Source organism: Lichenostomus cassidix, chromosome 27, assembly GCF_008360975.1.
Source record: "Lichenostomus cassidix isolate B80296 chromosome 27, HeHo_3.0, whole genome shotgun sequence".
NCBI classification, from domain to species: Eukaryota; Metazoa; Chordata; class Aves; order Passeriformes; family Meliphagidae; genus Lichenostomus; species Lichenostomus cassidix.
The window spans coordinates 5,498,277-5,515,087 of record NC_139507.1 but is presented as its reverse complement, the minus strand read 5'-3'; the positions used below and the strand labels follow the sequence as shown (position 1 = coordinate 5,515,087).

At 66.8% G+C, this 16,811-nt stretch overlaps 2 protein-coding genes and 1 long non-coding RNA gene across 4 annotated transcripts; 1 reads left to right on the top strand and 2 right to left on the bottom strand.

Moving 5' to 3' along the window:
- The first annotated feature begins 1,129 nt into the window (after positions 1–1,129).
- SAMD14 (sterile alpha motif domain containing 14) lies at positions 1,130–5,350 on the top strand. Its single transcript, XM_085083537.1, has 9 exons — positions 1,130–1,464; positions 2,422–2,573; positions 3,042–3,300; positions 3,391–3,478; positions 3,682–3,756; positions 3,842–3,998; positions 4,425–4,532; positions 4,621–4,776; positions 5,195–5,350. Exons 1-9 carry the CDS (start codon positions 1,425–1,427, stop codon positions 5,348–5,350), a joined length of 1,191 nt encoding a protein of 396 aa, XP_084939663.1. The 5' UTR covers positions 1,130–1,424.
- A 693-nt stretch (positions 5,351–6,043) lies between these two features.
- PDK2 (pyruvate dehydrogenase kinase 2) lies at positions 6,044–15,451 on the bottom strand. 2 transcript variants are annotated; one of them, XR_014856675.1, is made up of 12 exons: positions 15,229–15,451; positions 13,876–14,017; positions 13,103–13,174; positions 11,308–11,492; positions 10,081–10,170; positions 9,762–9,839; positions 9,059–9,135; positions 8,891–8,989; positions 8,706–8,813; positions 7,585–7,698; positions 6,156–6,562; positions 6,044–6,097 (listed from the first exon to the last, which is right to left on the bottom strand). XR_014856675.1 is itself a non-coding variant. In XM_085083475.1 (11 exons), exons 1-11 carry the CDS (start codon positions 15,344–15,346, stop codon positions 6,422–6,424), a joined length of 1,224 nt encoding a protein of 407 aa, XP_084939601.1. In that variant the 5' UTR covers positions 15,347–15,451; the 3' UTR covers positions 6,044–6,421. The 2 variants fall into 2 exon arrangements, 1 of the variants encoding a protein (XP_084939601.1); XM_085083475.1 differs by having other exon boundaries at positions 6,044–6,562.
- On the bottom strand, positions 10,182–10,861 carry LOC146426772 (uncharacterized). The gene is made up of 3 exons (XR_014856690.1): positions 10,665–10,861; positions 10,572–10,603; positions 10,182–10,452 (listed from the first exon to the last, which is right to left on the bottom strand). It is a non-coding gene; the product is annotated as an uncharacterized LOC146426772 (long non-coding RNA).
- Positions 15,452–16,811: the final 1,360 nt, after the last annotated feature.

The following is a 16,811-nucleotide window of genomic DNA, read 5'->3' as shown; positions in this document are numbered from 1 at the left end:
CTGAGGGGGATTGGGGACACTGAGGGGACTGAGGAGGATGGGGGGCACTGGGGAGGATGGGGACACTGAGGGGGATTGGGGACATTGAGGGGACTGGGGAGGATTGGGGACATTGAGGGACTGAGGAGGATGGGGACACTGAGGGGACATTGACGGGACTGAGGAGGATTGGGGACATTGAGGGGACTGGGGAGGATTGGGACACTGGGAGGATTGGGAAGGATGGGGGACTGGGAAGGTCTGGGAGTGATTTGGGGTCATGAGGAGAACTGGGGGGCACTGGGTGGGCTGGGAAGGACTGGAGGGCACTGGGGGAAATGGGCAGCACTGGGAGGGCGCTGGGAGGAGTCCCTGGGCTGCTGGGGACACTGGGGAGGATGGGGACACTGCCCCGGCCGGTGGCACCGTTGAGGGGTGCCAGGCGTGCCCGTGTCGCGCCGGGCGCTGTCCCTTCAGCACCGCCGCGTGTCCCTCGGTGCCCGGCGGTGTCCCCACCCTCGGTGCCCCCCGGCGCTGTCCGTTCAGCACCCGGCGGGGGTTTGCCGTCGCTCGGTGTCCCCGCCGTGCCCCCGCCGTGTCCGTTCAGCACCGGGCGGGGCTGACCCCGCCCCCCCGCCCCCGCCGTTTCCGGGTTCCTGTGCCCCCCCCGCGGCCCCCGGCCCGGCGGGGCGGCCCGGCCCGGCTCGGCAGCGCCCTCCGCTCCCACCGGCCCGCCGCCGGCCCGGCCCCGACCCCGGCCCGGCCCGGCCCGGCGGGAGGCGACCGGGGCGATCAGGATGCCCCAGGAGAGCGGGTGAGTCGGGGGAGGGGGTGGGCAGGGCGTCACCCCTGGGCAGCGGCCCCGGTACGGCCCCGGTAGGGCTCCGGTACGGCCCCGGTACGGCATCCCCGGTACAGCCCCGGCCACGGTACAGACCCAGCCCCGGTACGGCCCCGGGTAGACCCCCATCCCCGGTACAGCATCCCCGGTATAGCATCCCCAGCCCCGGTACGGCCCCGGTACGGCCCCGGTACGGCCCCGGTACGGCCCCGGTACGGCATCCCCGGTACAGCCCCAGCCACGGTACAGTCCCAGCCCCGGTACGGCCCCGGTAGACCCCCATCCCCGGTCCAGCCCCATCCCCGGTCCAGCATCCCCGGCGCAGCCCCTCCCCCGGGCCAGCCGCATCCCCCGGTTCGACACTCCCGGTACCGACTCATCCCCGGTCAGCATTCCCGCTCCAGCCCCGCCCCAGGCACACCATCCCGCTCCAGCCCCCCGCCGGTACCGAGCGCCCCGAGCTGCTCCCCCCGAGCCCCGGCGGGGGTTTAACCCCTTCCCGGCTGCTCTGCTTACCGGCCATCCCCGGGAGGCGCAGAGGGGCTGGGCCACCGTCCCTGAGTGTCGCCTCTGTCCCCAGCTCTGTCCCCAGCTCTGTCCCACCATGTCGGTCTCCAAGCTGCAGGACACAGATGAGGTTTTTGGTGAGTTCCGGGGGGACGCGGAGCCCCCCGAGGGGTGCAGAGCCACCTGTGGGTCCCCAGCCACCCTCAGAGTGCTCCTGTGTCGAGGTGGGGACCCTGAGCCGGGCTTGGGGACACCGGGACATGCATGGGGAAAGGGACATGGGGACACACAGGGGGGCGTGGGGGTGACAAGGACATGGGGACGCACCCAGGGCACCCAGAAAGGGGGTCACAAGCACAGGGGTGTGCAGGGGGACACAGCAGGGGACATGGCCCAGAGCCACCCTGGGTGGGGTACAGGGGTCAGAGCAGGGTGGGGATATTGGGGCAAAGTGTGTCCCCCCCGGGTGACAGGGACACTCTGTCCTCAGGGGCACCCCGTTCTCGTGTCCCCATGCTGGGGCATCTCTTTGAACACTTCTCTCTGTCCCCCTGTCCCCTGTCCTGCCCCACCGGGGTGCCCCATCCCTGTCCCCAATGCTCCCCTCTCCCTGTCCCCCTCCTGTCTTCCTGGGACTCTCCACCTGCCCTGTCCCTGTCCCTGCTGTCCCTCTGTCCCTGCTGTCCCTCTGTCCCCTCTCCACCGGGCTGGCCTTCCCTGACTGTCCACCTCCCTGCAATGCTCCCCTGTCCCCTTCTCCCTGCTCATCCATCCATCCATCATTCCCTTCCTGTCCATCCTTCCAACCATCTCTCCCTCCTGTCTCCTTGTTCCTCTTCACCTCTCCGTTTGTCCATCCTTCTCCTCTTCCCTGTCCCCATCCATCCCTCCATGTTTTCCTTCTCCCTACCTGTCCCTCCATCCCTCCATCCCTCCATCCATCCATCCATCCATCTGTCCGTCCATACATCCATCCATCCGTCCATCCCTCATCCCTCCGTCCATCCCCACATCCCCGCCCTCTCCCGCCCGCCCCGCTGTCCGTCTGTCCGCCCGTCTGTCTCTCTCTGCCCCGGGGTCTCTTTCACGGCCAGATTTTACCGCTGTGGTTCCAGAGACGCCGCGGCTGGACAGCAGTTTGCACAAAGCCCGCGCTCGCCTCCTGACCCGCGGCCGCCGCCAGCGCCCGTCGCGCTCCCGCCTGCGCGACAGCGCCAGCTCCACCGAGGGGGACGAGGGGACCGCGGTGAGACGGGGGGACAGCGGAGGTGGCGCTGGGGGGTGCCAGGGCTGGGGGTGTCACAGGGGCAGGGGACACCAGGGACACCAGGGAGAGGCCTGGGGGGCAGTGGGGACAGCAAGGATGGGGTTGGGGGTGCTGTGGTTTGGGGACAGGGATTGGGGACACCAAGGATGGGGTTTGGGATGCCGTGGCTGGGGACAGGGACTGGGGACAATGGGGATGCTGTGGTTTGGGGACAGGGATTGGGGACACCGGGGATGGGGTTTGGGATGCTGTGGTTTGGGATGCTGTGGTTTGGGGACAGGGGTTGGGGACACCGGGGATGGGGTTTGGGGGGTGCTGTGGCTTGGGACAGGAACTGGGGACACCGGGGATGGGGTTTGGGATGCCATGGCTGGGGACAGGGATTGAGGTCTGGGGCCAACCCCGGGGGTCTGCAGGGGTCTGACCCCTGTCCCCGTGTCCCCGCAGGGCACCGAGGGTGACAGCAGCCCTCCTGCCCCCTCGCCCTTCTCCCGCACCGACGGCTTCTCCTTCGAGCCGGGGGTGACACGGCCAGGCCTTGGGGACACCCCTGTCCCCACGCCCCCCCTCAGCCGCTACCGACCCCTCACCAACACCCCGTCCCACGAGGGGCTCTCGGGGCTCCCCGCGCCCCAATCCTGCCCCAGCTCCGACAGCTCCCCCGCCTTCGCCCGCCGCGACCCTCAGCCCCGGCAGCACAGCGAAGGTGAGACCCCCGGGACACCCCCGGGACACCCCCGGGACACCCCCGGCACCCCGCGGGGACAGTGGGTGACACTCCGGTCCCACCCTGCAGATGACAGCAGGGACATGAGCCCCCCCGAGCCCGCCAGCCCCACCGTGGGGCTCGATAAGAAAACGCGGAGGAAGTTCTTGGATTTGGGGTGAGATCCTGCGATGGGCAGGACGAGGAGGGATGGGGAGGGCAGCGAGAGGGACAGAGGGGGACAGAGGGGGACAGAGGGGGATGGATGAGGGTATGGAGAAGTGCACCGGAAGGATGGAAAGATGGTGTAGAGATGGAGGGGAAGGTGGAGGGATGGGTGGGGGCATGGAGGGGCTCCCGGTGCCACCCCGCTGTCCCCAGGGTCACCCTGCGCCGCGCGTCCTCCGGCAAGAGCCGCAAGGAGAAGAGCAGCAACCGCCTGTCCATGGGCAGCAGGTCAGGGACACCCCGGGGCTGCCTGGGGACATTCTGGGGACACTCTGGGGACACAGCCACACCCCTGACGCGGCTCTGTCCCCAGGGAGGTGGCGGAGGCGCCCAGCCGCCCCTCGGGGTCCCCTTTCCTGCCCTTCTCGTGGTTCTCAGACAGCGCCAGGGGCTCGGGGTCCCCCAGCTCCTTGTCCCCCGCGGGATCCCCGCGGCACGAGGGGCTCAGCCCTGCCAAATCTGCCTCCCAGGTGAGCCCGCGAGCGCAGCCTGGGGATGACACCAGCTATGGGGACAGGGGACAAAGCTCCGTAGGGTCAGGGTGGCTTTTGGGGGATCGAAGCTCTGGGGGGTCTGGCAGCCCCACTGGGGGCTGTGGGGTGGGGCTATGGGGTGGGGCTGTGGGGTGGCTTGGGGGCGTGCTGGGGGGCTGTGGGGTGGCTCTGGGGTACGCTGGGGGGCTGTAGGGCGGCTCTGGGGGCTGTGGGGTGGCTCTGGGGTACGCTGGGGGGCTGTGGGGTGGCTCTGGGGGCTGTAGGGTGGCTCTGGGGGGCTGTAGGGCGGCTCTGGGGTACACTGGGGGGCTCTGGCTGGCTCGGGGGTCGCTGGGGGGCTGTAGGGTGGCTCTGGGGGCTGTGGGGTGTCTCTGGGGGTCCAGCCCTGCCCTGTCACCCCAGGACTCGACGCTGAGCGAGGACTCACCGCCGTCCAGCGCCAGCCCCCGCCTGCCCGGCCCCCCCAAGTGCTCCTACCCCTACCACACCCTGTCCCAGTCCTCGGACGAGGTAAGGGGCATTCGGGGGACACGAGGGCGCCAGGGACCCCCGGCTGACCCCGGCTGACCCGGACTGACCCTAACTGACCCCTGCACAGCTGCTGGAGGAGCCGCCGGGCGCCGCGGCGGGCTGGACGTGCGGCCAGGTGGGGCAGTGGCTGCAGAGCCTCGGCCTGGAGCAGTACGTGGATGAATTCTCTGCCCAGGGCGTGGATGGACCGCGGCTGCTGCACCTCGATGGGGCCAAGCTCAAGGTGTGGGGCTGGGGTGGGGCGCAGAGACCCCAAAAGTGAGGGGTTTTGGGTACCCCAATGGGGTGTTCAGTGGGGCAGGAGGGTCTGGGAGGGCTCTGGGAACCCCAAAGGGATGTTCCAGGAGGGTCTGGGAGGGTTCTTGGTATCCCAATGGGGTATTCCATGGGGCAGGAAGATCTGGGAGGGTTCTGGGAACCCCAAAGGGATGTCCCAAGGGTATCCAAAGCCCCTCGTCCCACCTGGAGGCTCCGGGTATCCCAGGGACAATCCCAGCGTGGTTCTGGGAACCCCACGGAGCTCCCGCACGGGAATTTGGGGCGCTGGGGGGGCTGATCCCGGGGCCGGGCGGGGCAGGGGGCTCCGGGGGGCTCGGGGGGGCTGCGGGGGGCTCGGGGGTCTCCAGCCCGCCGTGCCGCAGGCGCTGGGCGTGGGCAGCGCGCAGGACAGGGCGGTGCTGAAGCGGCGGCTGAAGGAGCTCAGCCTGGCGGCGCAGAGGGAGCGAAAGGCGCAGGAGAAAGCGGAGAAACAGCGCGAGAAGCAGAAGAAGAAAGACCAGGAGCAGCGGCGGAGCTGAACGGGGGGGAAAGTCACACCCACAGAGCCCGGGGACACCCTGGGGACACCCTGGGGACAGCCTGGGGACACCTGGGATACCCTGGGATACCCTGGGGACACCCGGGATACCCTGGGGACACCCTGGATACCCTGGGGATACCCTGGGGACACCCTGGGGACATCCTGGGGACACCCCGGGATACCCTGGGGACACCCTGGGGACACCCGGGACACCCTGGGGACACCCCGGGGACACAGGGCACGGCCGAGGGTCAGCGGGGACAGCCCGGAGCAGCCCCTGTCCCCACCCCGGCCCGGGCTGTCCCCTCCCCATCCCCTCCCCGGCACCCTTTTTCCCCTTTCCGGATGCAAAGGGCACTTGGACACCCCGACCCCGTCCTGTCACCCCACTGTCACCACCCCCGAGGCTGCGGGGGTCCGAGGCACCTTCCCCATGGCACAGGAGGGGACAGTGTCACCCGACCCGTCCCCTCCCACACGGGCACCCCAAATCGGGGTTGGGGAGCCACACCGCCCCCCCCAGCCCCACCAGGCCCCCCGAGGCCACCCCAGGAAATAAAAGGGCATCAAGGGCCAGTGCAAAGCAGAGTGACAGTGTCACCTCACTGGGGGTGGGGGGCACTGAGCAGGACACTTGTCCCCAGGTGCCACCGTGGGAACAAACCCTCAGGACCCCAAAGCAGCACAGGGGGTCAGTCAACATGGAGTTTATTGGCAGTGGGGAGGGTCTGGGGGGGACAGGGGGCTGAGCAGGTCACAGTGTGTGGAGTGGAAACCCACCCTGGGGACAGGGGGGACAGGGCTGGGGACAGCTCAGTAGTGCAACAACAGGGAGTGACAGAGACACGGGGGGCTCAGGCGTGGCCCCCCACCCCGGCAGGGCTGCAGGGAGTGCTGTTGGTCCCACGGAGGGGCACGAGGGGACAGTGGCGCTGCCCCAGCGCCGTCCCTAAGTGCCACCGAGGTGACAGCGCCGTGCCCCACGTCCCACACTTCCCAAGGACAAACTGGGACGCCAAACCCCCCCGGGGCGCTGGGGACAGCTGGGGGGGCTGTGACAGCGGGGGGCTCAGGGGACGCGGTAGGTGGAGGTGTTCTTGGGCTCCGTGCTGGGGACACACCAGTCCCCTGCCTCCTGGCTGGGCTGGTAGTGACGCCAGGCCGACTTGTTGTACACTGGGAGCCTCTCCACCGAGTCTGTGGACAGCGCCTGGGGACAGGGACAGCATGGGGACACGCGGCATGGGGACAGGGACAGCATGGGGACACGTGGCATGGGGACAGCGAGGGGATGGGGACACGCGGGATGGGGACAGGGACAGCATGGGGACACGCGGGATGGGGACAGGGACAGCATGGGGACACGCGGGATGGGGACAGGGACAGGATGGGGACACACGGCATGGGGACAGTGACAGGATGGGGACATGCGGGATGGGGACAGGGATGGTGAGGGGATGGGGACACATGGGATGGGGACAGGGACAGCGAGGGGATGGGGACACATGGGATGGGGACACCCCGAGCGATCTGGGGATACCCCAGGCTGGGGACACCCCGGGCTGGGGACACACAGGGATGGTGAAGGGTTGGGGACACCCCGGGATGGGGACACCCCGAGCAATCTGGGGACACCCCTGAGGGTGGGGACATCCCGAGCTCAGGACAGGGATGGCGAGGGGATGGGGACATCCCAATCTGGGGACACATGGGTATGGCGAGGGGCTGGGGACACAGGGATGGTGTGGGGATGGGGACACCCCGGGCTGGGGACACACAGGGATGGTGAAGGGTTGAGGACACCTCGGGATGGGGACACCCCGAGCAATCTGGGGACACCCCTGAGGGTGGGGACACGGGGATAGTGAGGGGTTGGGGACACCCCTGAGGCTGGGGACATCCCGAGCTCGGGACAGGGATGGCGAGGGGCTGGGGACACAGGGATGGCGAGGGGGTGGGGACACCCCGGGTTGGGGACACACAGGGGGCTGATGAGGGGCTGGGGACACTCCTGAGCTGGGGACACTCTGGTCTGGGGACACCCCTCAGGCTGGGGACACACAGGGGGATGGCAAGGGGGATGGCAAGGGGCTGGGGACACCCTGAGTCGGAGACACCCAGGTTTGGGGACACACTGGGACAGCGTGGGGCTGGGGACACCCTGAGCAGTCTGGGGACACATGGGGATGGCATGGGGCCAGGGACAGCCCAGTCTGGGGACACAGGACCCACCTTCAGGTAGATGACAGCGTCGGTGCCAAAGCCCTCCATGGAGTAGAGCTGCAGGTCCCCCTGGAAGTACTTGGCGTACAGGCGGGAGATGGGCAAGCCATAGCCAAACCCTGCCTGGGGACATGGGGACATGGGCTGGGGACACCCCAGGGCACCCCACTGCACCCCAAGGAGTGTCCATGGCACTGCCCATGGTCACTGTGCCACTATCAAATGGCCCCAGGCACAGCTGAGGGGCCCGGTGCCACCCCAAAGGCTCCCTGTGCCACCCCTAAGGGTCCCTGTGCCACCTCCAAGTGTCCCTGTGCCACCCCAAAGTGTCCCTGTGCCACCCCAAAGTATCCCTGTGCCACCCCAAAGGGTCCCAGTGCCACCCCAAAGTGTCCCTGTGCCACCCCAAAGGGTCCCTGTGCCACCCCAAAGGGTCCCTGTGCCACCCCAAAGGGTCCCCATGTCACACCCAACCCCACAAAAATGTCCCCACGCCAGCCTAAACATCCCCAAAATGTCCCAGGCCAAGCCCAAACCTCCAGCCCCCCCTTAACCTTACCCCAAAACACCCCCAGGCCACTCCAGCCACCCCCAAACCTCCCAAGCCACCCCAAAACACACCCTGTGCCACTCCAGGTCCCCAAATCACCCCCAAAGGAGCCCCAAAACCTCCCATTTCACCCCTAAATCTCACACCCACCACCCCAGACCCTCTTGGGACCCCCTGAACTCCCAAGTCACACCCCCAGGTGACATACCAGAGGATCCCCCCAGGTGACAAACCCCCCAAGATCCCCAAGTGACATTCCAGGGAGCCCCCAGGTGACAAACCCCCCAAGCCCCCCAGGTGACAAACCCCCCAAGCCCCCAGGTGACAAACCCCCCGAATCCCCAGGTGACAAACCCCGAGCCCCCAGGTGACACACCAGAGGATCCCCCAGGTGACAAACCCCCAAGCCCCCAGGTGACAAACCCCAAGCCCCCAGGTGACACTCCAGAGGATCCCCCAGGTGACAACCCCGAGCCCCCCAGTGACATTTCAGGAGCCCCAGGTGACAAACCCAAGCCCCCCAGGTGACATTCCAGAGGATCCCCCCAGGTGACAAACCCAAGCCCCCCAGGTGACACACCAGAGGCGCTCCCCCCGAGCCCAGCTGGGGCGTCGGCGCTGTGGAGTACATGTAGCTGAAGAGCCTCTCGATCTTCCTCAGCGGCACGCCCATGCCCCTGTCACTCATCTGGGGACACGGCGGGGTGACAATCCCGCCCCTGTCCCCACAGCCCCCTCCCTCCCGGCCCGGCTGGTGTCCCTTACCCGGATGGACAGGTCCTCCTGGCCCAGGGCCACCATCACCCGGATGGCTGGTAGCCTCGGGCTGCTCTCGTGGCTCTCCACCGTGGCTCTCATGGCGTTCTGGGGACACCAGGGTGGCGGTCAGGGGTGTCCCCAGAGCCCCCCCGGCCCCCCCCAGGGCTGGGCTACCTTGAAGAGCTCGAAGAGCATGTGGTACAGGTGGGATGGCACGTAGACAATGCTCACAGGCTGCTCGGCGTGGCAGGCTGGGGGGACACAGGGACACTGACCCTAAACTGCCCCAGGCCTCAGGGAGGCACCTGAGAGTGCCCAGTGGGGGATCCCAACCCTAAATGGGTCACCTGAAAACTCCCAATAGGGGATTCCCATCCTAAAGAGTCACCTGAGAATCCCCCAACCCTAAATATGTCACCTGAGAGTTCCCAATAGGGAATCCCCACCCTAAAGGGTCACCTTAGAACCCCCAACCCTAAAAGGGTCACCACAGAATCCCCCCCATCACAGGGACCCCAAACCTAAATGGGCTACACGACAATCCCCTGCCCCAGGGACCCCCAACCCTGAACAAACCCCCCTGGATCCCCCTGCCTGGTCCCCCTGCTGTCCCCTCAGCCCTGCTGTCCCCTCACCCCGCTGTCCCCTCACCCCGCTGTCCCCTCAAACCCACTGTCCCCTCACCCCGCTGTCCCCTCACCCTGCTGTCCCCTCACCCCGCTGTCCCCTCACCCTGCTGTCCCTCACCCCGCTGTCCCCTCACCCCACTGTCCCCTCAAACCCACTGTCCCCTCACCCCGCTGTCCCCTCACCCTGCTGTCCCCTCACCCCACTGTCCCCTCAGCCCTGCTGTCCCCTCACCCCGCTGTCCCCTCACCGTTGACCTCCTCGATCTCCAGGTCGGGTGACGCCATGTAGTATTTGTCACACAGCAGCTTGGCCATGTTGTAGGCGTCTGGGACAGAGGGGACAGAGAGCTCAGCACCCCACAAACCACAGGGACAGCCTTCGGGGTCCCCCTGACCCCAAACACTTCCCATTCCTACAGACCCAGGAGATTTCTGGGGTCTTCTGGAGCTGGGGGGACACTCTGGCTGAGGTCACCCCAAAGCTGTGATCTCAGGGGGACCTTCAGGCACCCCACAGCCCCCAAATCCCCCTCCTCAGAGTGGGGTGAGACCCCAAATCCCACCAACCTCTCACCACGTTGGCCACGTTGCAGTGAGGGTCGATGCTCCCGATGTGTTTGGGGTGAGCTGGGTTGGTGCTGCCGTCGAACAGCAGGGCTGGGGGGACAGCCAGCTGGGGACCCTGGGACAGCCAGGGACACCCAGGGACAACCCCAGGGACAGCCAGGGACAACCCCAGGGACAGCCAGGGACACCCCCAGGGACACCCAGGGGCTGAGGGGGACATTTGGGGCCAGGGGAGATGCCCAGGACATGATCCTTGGGGTTGGTGGGGACACCTGGGGGAGATCTCTGGGGCTGAGGGGACCCTCAGGGTAGACCCCTGGGGCTAGGGGACACTCTGGGGACACCCAAAGATGATGAGGACACTCTGGGGGGCTCTGGGGACACCCTCTGGGGACACCCAGTGATAATGAGGACTCTTGGGACAAACCCCTGGGGACACTCTGGGGGGGTCCTGGGGACACCCAGTGAAAATGAGGACCCTCGGTACAGACCCTTGGGGACACCCAGTGATGATGAGGACACTCTGGGGGGCTCTCAGGACAATCTGGAGGGTTCTAGGGACACCCGGTGATGATGAGGACCACCGGGACAAACCCTGGGGACACTCTGGGGGGATCTAGGGACACCCAGTGATGATGAGGACCCTTGGGACAGACCCTTGGGGACACCCAGTGATGATGAGGACCCTCAGGACAAACCCCTGGGGCAACTCTAGGGGGGTCCTGGGGACACCCCATGTTCTCAGGGACCCCCAGGGCTGCCAGGGCCATGGCAGGGACCCCCTGTCACCCCTCAGGACCCCCTGTCCCCCCTCAGACTCCCTGTCCCCATCAGGGACTCCCTGACCCCCCAGAACCCCTGTCCCTGCTCAGGACCCCCTGTCCCCCCCTCAGACGCCCCTGTCCCCCATCAGGGACCCCCCTGTCCTCCTCAGACCCCCCCTCAGGACCCCCCTGTCCCCCCTCAGACCCCCTGTTCCCCCCCCAGACCCCCTGTCTCCAGAACCCTCCTGTCCCCCCATCAGAGCCCCTGTCCCCCTCTCGGGACCCCCTGTCCCCCCGCCTTCCCAGACCCCCTGTCCCCCTCAGGACTCCTCACACCCCCTGTCCCCTCAGGACCCCCTGTCCTCCTCAGGGACCCTCCTGTGTCCCCCCTCAGACCCCCTGTCCCTCCCTGTCCCTCCCTGTCCCTCCCTGTCCCCCCCTGTCCCCGTCCCCAGTCCCTCACTGTGCTGGTTGAGCAGCATGCGGATGGAGATGCGGCTGAGGTAGAAGCGATCCAGGAAGTACTGGATGTTCTGGTTGCTCACGGGGTCAGCGCCGTACGCCTCGCGGTACTCCAGCACCCCCTGCGCCATCGTGGGCACCACGTCGTTGTGCCTGTTCCTGATGGTCACCAGCGCCTTGGTGAACCTGCCGGGCACGGGACAGCGCTGGGGACACAGGACAGGGCTGGGGACACTGGGACAGGGCTGGGGACATTGGGATAGTGCTGAGGACACAGGGACAGGACTGGGGACACAGGGACAGCGCTGGGGACACAGGGACAGGGCTGGGGACAGCGGGACAGGGCTGGGGATACTGGGATAGTGCTGGGGATATTGGGATAGTGCTGGGGACACTGGGACAGGTCTGGGGACATTGGGATAGTGCTGGGGACAGCGGGACAGCGCTGGGGACACTGGGACAGGGCTGGGGACAGTTGGGACAGGGCCGGGGACAGTCGGGACAGGGCTGGGGACATTGGGATAGTGCTGGGGACACAGGGACAGGGCTGGGGACATTGGGACAGGGTTGGGGATATTGGGATAGTGCTGGGGACAGCGGGACAGTGCTGGGGACACAGGGACAGGGCTGGGGACAGTCAGGACAGCGCTGGGGACATTGGGACAGGGCTGGGGACACTGGGACAGGGCTGGGGACAGCGGGACAGGGCTGGGGACATTGGGACAGCGCTGGGGACAGCGGGACAGGGCCGGGCACGGGACAGCGCTGGGGACACAGGGACAGGGCTGGGGACAGCGGGACGGGGCTGGGGATATTGGGACAGGGCTGGGGACACAGGGACAGGGCTGGGGACAGTCGGGACAGTGCTGGGGATATTGGGACAGGGCTGGGGACACAGGGACAGGGCTGGGGACAGTCGGGACAGTGCTGGGGACACGGGGACAGCGCTGGGGACACGGGGACAGCACTGGGGACAGCGGGACAGGGTTGGGGATATTGGGATAGTGCTGGGGACAGCGGGACAGTGCTGGGGACACAGGGACAGCGCTGGGGACAGCGGGACAGGGCTGGGGATACTGGGACAGGGCTGGGGACAGCGGGACAGGGCTGGGGACAGCGGGACAGGGCTGGGGACAGTCAGGACAGCGCTGGGGACATTGGGATAGTGCTGGGGACACAGGGACAGGGCTGGGGACATTGGGACAGTGCTGGGGACAGTCCGGACAGGGCTGGGGACATTGGGACAGCGCTGGGGACATTGGGACAGCGCTGGGGACAGTCGGGACAGGGCTGGAGACACTGGGACAGTGCTGGGGACATTGGGACAGCACTGGGGACACTGGGACAGTGCAGGGGACACCCACACTGTCCCACACTGGGACAGCACTGGGGACATTGGGACAGGGCTGGGGACACAGGGACAGGGCTGGGGACATTGGGACAGCACTGGGGACACTGGGACAGCACTGGGGATAGTCGGGACAGCGCTGGGGACATTGGGACAGCACTGGGGACACTGGGACAGCACTGGGGATAGTCGGGACAGCGCTGGGGACATTGGGACAGCACTGGGGACACTGGGACAGTGCTGGGGATAGTCGAGACAGCGCTGGGGACATTGGCACAGCACTGGGGACACCTGGGCCACGATCCAGGCTGGGATTCCCCAGCTCTGGGAAAACCCGGAGCAGAGTCCAGGGCACTTTGGGGTGACACCGGGTGACACCGGTGTGGCTCTGGGAGGAAGTGACAGCCTGGGATTGGGGACAAGGCCATGCTGTCACTGCCAAACTTACTGTCCCAGCGTGGTCTGGTCCTCAGGGTCTCTGTCTTGGAATTCCATGATGTCCAGCAGGCTCTGGACATACCTGAGGGGGAAAAGGTCATCCCACCACCCCCAAACAGAGGGGACAATCCAGGTGACACTCACACAGGGCTGACCCCCCTGGCATGGCCTGACCTCCCCTGGCACAGTGTGACCTCCCCTGGCATGGACTGACCCCTGGACAAGGCCAGATCCCGCTGGCAGCTGCCCAGGACGCTGGACAAACAACATGTCACGTGGTGGCACCGTGAGAAAGGTCACGCTGCTGGCACAGGGACAAGGACACAGCCCTTAAAGGGACACTCAGGACAGGGATCCCCGCTGGCTCAGCCCCTTCAGGAGCAGGTGGCACTGGTGGCACAGGGGTGTCCCCAAGGGCCTGCAGCCCGTGTCACCCGAGGGCACAAGTGTGTCCCCCAGTGCCACCTCCCTGCTGGGTGACAGTGGTGGGACACACAGCGCTGGTGGCACCTGTGGTGACAGCAGGACCCCCCTGGGCGGTGACAGTAGCCATGGTGACACTGGCAGCCGTGCAGGTGACAGTGGGGAGACCCAGGGGGTGACAACCTGTGGCAGTGGTGGCACCTCCACGAGCCACAGCAGTGACAACCCCACAGCAGGACCCGCCGTGCCAGCAGACCCCAGCCGGGTGACAGCGGTGGCACAGAGCAGGAGGTGCCGGTGCCAGCAGTGCCACCGCAGTGTCCCCGCAGTGTCCCCACCGTGTCCCCAAGCCCCACTGACCAGCTCTGCACCAGCTGGACGGAGGGTGTCCGCAGCACCCTGTCGGGGAGCAGGTTGATCTCCTTCATGATGTTGGACAGGCGCACCGGCAGCTCCTGCCGCAGGAAGGCGAACGACGTCTTCTCACAGGCATTGCTGGAGCCTGGGGACACCAGGGGACACGAGGGGACATGGGGTGAGGCCCTGAGGGAGCGCTGGTGGCACTGCCATCCCAATGCTGGGTGGGACTGGGGACGCTGTGGGGACACTGGGAGAGAGAAGGCAGGAACAGAGCCCAGCCCTAGGCTGGAAAGGGAGACTCTGGAGGGGCTGGGGGACACTGGGGGGACACTGGGGACACCAGGGGACACGAGGGGACATGGGCTGAGCCTCTGAAGGACCCTCAGAGTGCTGCCACCCCTGTGCTGGGTGGGACTGGGGACGCTGTGGGGACACTGGGAGAGAGAAGGCAGGAACAGAGCCCAGCCCTAGGCTGGAAAGGGAGACTCTGGAGGGGCTGGGGGACACTGGGGGGACACTGGGGACACCAGGGGACACGAGGGGACATGGGCTGAGCCTCTGAAGGACCCTCAGAGTGCTGCCACCCCTGTGCTGGGTGAGACTGGGGACGCTGTGGGGACACTGGGAAAGAGGAGGCAGGAACAGAGCCCAGCCCAAGGCTGGAGGGGACACTGGAGGGGCTGGGGGACACTGTGGGACACTGTGGGACACTGTGGGGACACTGTGGGGACACTGTGGGGACACTGGGGGGACATCCCCACCCCCTGGGGTCCTTACAGGGGGTTTGGGTGGGTTTGGGGGTCCCAGTCGCCCACCCTGGGGGCAATGGGGCCAAGCAGGGCCGGGGGTCCCTAACAGGGGGGATGTACTGGGGGATATCAGGATTTACCCCCACATGGGGAGGGTTATTAGGGGGGTTTAACACCCCCTGAGGGGATTTTGGGCAGAGAGAACACCCCAAAAGAGGCCTATTAGGACACCACATTGCAGGCCCACCTATTTACCCGGGGGAATGGTAAATCCCCTCAATAATAAGGGGATATTTTAGGGCCTCAGAGTTACCCAGGCCTAGACACCCCTGAGGGGGACAGCAGCCCCCAGCCGGCCAGAGTCACCGGTTATGAGGGGAAATTTCCCGGGAGGGTTTAGGATTTCCCGAGGGGGTTTGTGAAGGATTTCCAGGGGTGTTTCTGAAGGATTTCCCGGGCTGTTTGTGACGGATTTCCCAAGGGAAGCAGGAATTCCCGGAGCTCCCTCCCTCAGCGCCTCCCTCACACCGCCTGTCCCCACAGATGGCTGTCCCCGTCCCGCGGCAGGCTGGGGGTCCCGGGGGGGGTGGCTTTGTCTATTTACCGAAGTCCAGAAACTGCTTCATGGAGAGCGGCGACGGCGAGAACTTGCTGAAGTGCTCGATGTAGGTGGGGACGCCGGCCAGCGCCGCGCGCTTCCCGAGGCACCGCAGCAGCCGCATGGCCCCGCTGTCCGGGGTGTGCCCCGCTGTCCCGGGCTGTCCTGGGCTGTCCCGGGCTGTCCTGGGCTGTCCTGGGCTGTCCCGGGCTGGCCCGGGGTGTCCCTCAGCGTCCCCCGCTGTCCCCCGCTGTCCCACACCCGCCCGGCCCTCAGCCCGCCCCGCCCCCGCCGCGCCGCGCGCAAACAACACGGAGCTGTCAATCACCGCGCGGCCAATCAGCGCCCGCAGCGAGCGGATTTGCATAACCGCGGCGGAGAGTGCTCCCATCAGCCCCCGCGCGGGGAAAACACGGGGCTATTTGCATAACCCCGCCCATAGCTCCCATCAGCCCCCGCGCGGGAAAACCTGGGATTATTTGCATAACCCCGCCCACAGCTCCCATCAACCCCCGCGCGGCAACACAGAGGCTTATCTGCATAACCCCGCCCATAACTCCCATCAGCCCCCGCGCGGAAGAGCAGGAGCTCATCTGCATAACCCCGCCCATAACTCCCATCAGCCCCCGCGCGGAAGAGCAGGAGCTCATCTGCATAACCCCGCCCATAACTCCCATCAGCCCCCGCGCGGAAGAGCAGGAGGTCATCTGCATAACCCCGCCCACGAGTCCCATCAGCCCCTGCGAGGCAGCGCCGACTCTCGTTTGCATAACTCCGCCTACTTCTCCCATCAGCCACCTCGCGGCAGCGCCATCTTTAATCTGCATAACTCCGCCCTTAACTCCCATCATCCCCTCGCGCCCCCAGCGGCGCTCATTTGCATAACCCCGCCCTCAGCCAGCCCCTCAGCTCCCGGCGTTCTGCGGCCTTGCCTGACTCTGTCCCTTCCCGGGGCTATTTGTCAGGCCTTTTGTCCCCTCCCGGGGCTATTTCTGAGGTCTCTGTCCCTTCCCGGGGCTCTCTGAGGTCTCTGTCCCTTCCCGGGGGGTTTGTGAGGTCTCTGTCCCTTCCCGGGCCGTTCCGGTGGCTCTGCTCCCATCCCAGCCCCAGAATTACCCCCTTCACCCCCTTTACCCCCGGGGTGCATCATCCCCTCTCCTCGCTTTGCCCCCAAAACCCCCCAAAACCCCCCAAACCCCTCAGCTCCCCTCCCCGCCCTGCAGCCACCACACGGAGGGGACACACGAGGTGACAAACCCCACCCGAGGTGACAAACCCCACAGGAGGTGACAAATCCCACCCGAGGTTACAAATCCCACTCGAGGTGACAAATCCCACACGAAGTGACAAACCCCACACGAGGTTACAAACCCCACTCGAGGTGACAAACCCCACTCGAGGTTACAAATCCCACCCGAGGCTTTATTGAGCCCCTTGGGGCAGGGAGGGGATTGGGGTCGGGCAGGGGCTGGGGGGCTGCGGGACCCCCTGCCTGCCCAGCCACCCCGTACCGAGCGGGCTGGGACAGCGGGACACGGAGAGACGGAATAACTTAACCCCGCGGGGACAGGGCGAGGGATGGGGACAGG

What these genes read in the sequence shown, in the direction of transcription:
- PDK2 (XM_085083475.1), bottom strand. Translation starts at nt 15,346, where the DNA reads ATGCGGCTGCTGCGGTGCCTCGGGAAGCGCGCGGCGCTGGCCGGCGTC. An exon ending in TGCTCTTCGAGCTCTTCAAG is followed by an intron (nt 8,990 to 9,058) that starts GTAGCCCAGCCC and finishes TGGTGTCCCCAG; the next exon opens with AACGCCATGAGAGCCACGGT. An exon ending in ACGCTGTCATCTACCTGAAG is followed by an intron (nt 6,563 to 7,584) that starts GTGGGTCCTGTG and finishes CCCTGTCCCCAG; the next exon opens with GCGCTGTCCACAGACTCGGT.
- SAMD14 (XM_085083537.1), top strand. Translation starts at nt 1,425, where the DNA reads ATGTCGGTCTCCAAGCTGCAGGACACAGATGAGGTTTTTG. An exon ending in AGGAAGTTCTTGGATTTGGG is followed by an intron (nt 3,479 to 3,681) that starts GTGAGATCCTGC and finishes CGCTGTCCCCAG; the next exon opens with GGTCACCCTGCGCCGCGCGT. An exon ending in CGCCTGTCCATGGGCAGCAG is followed by an intron (nt 3,757 to 3,841) that starts GTCAGGGACACC and finishes CTCTGTCCCCAG; the next exon opens with GGAGGTGGCGGAGGCGCCCA.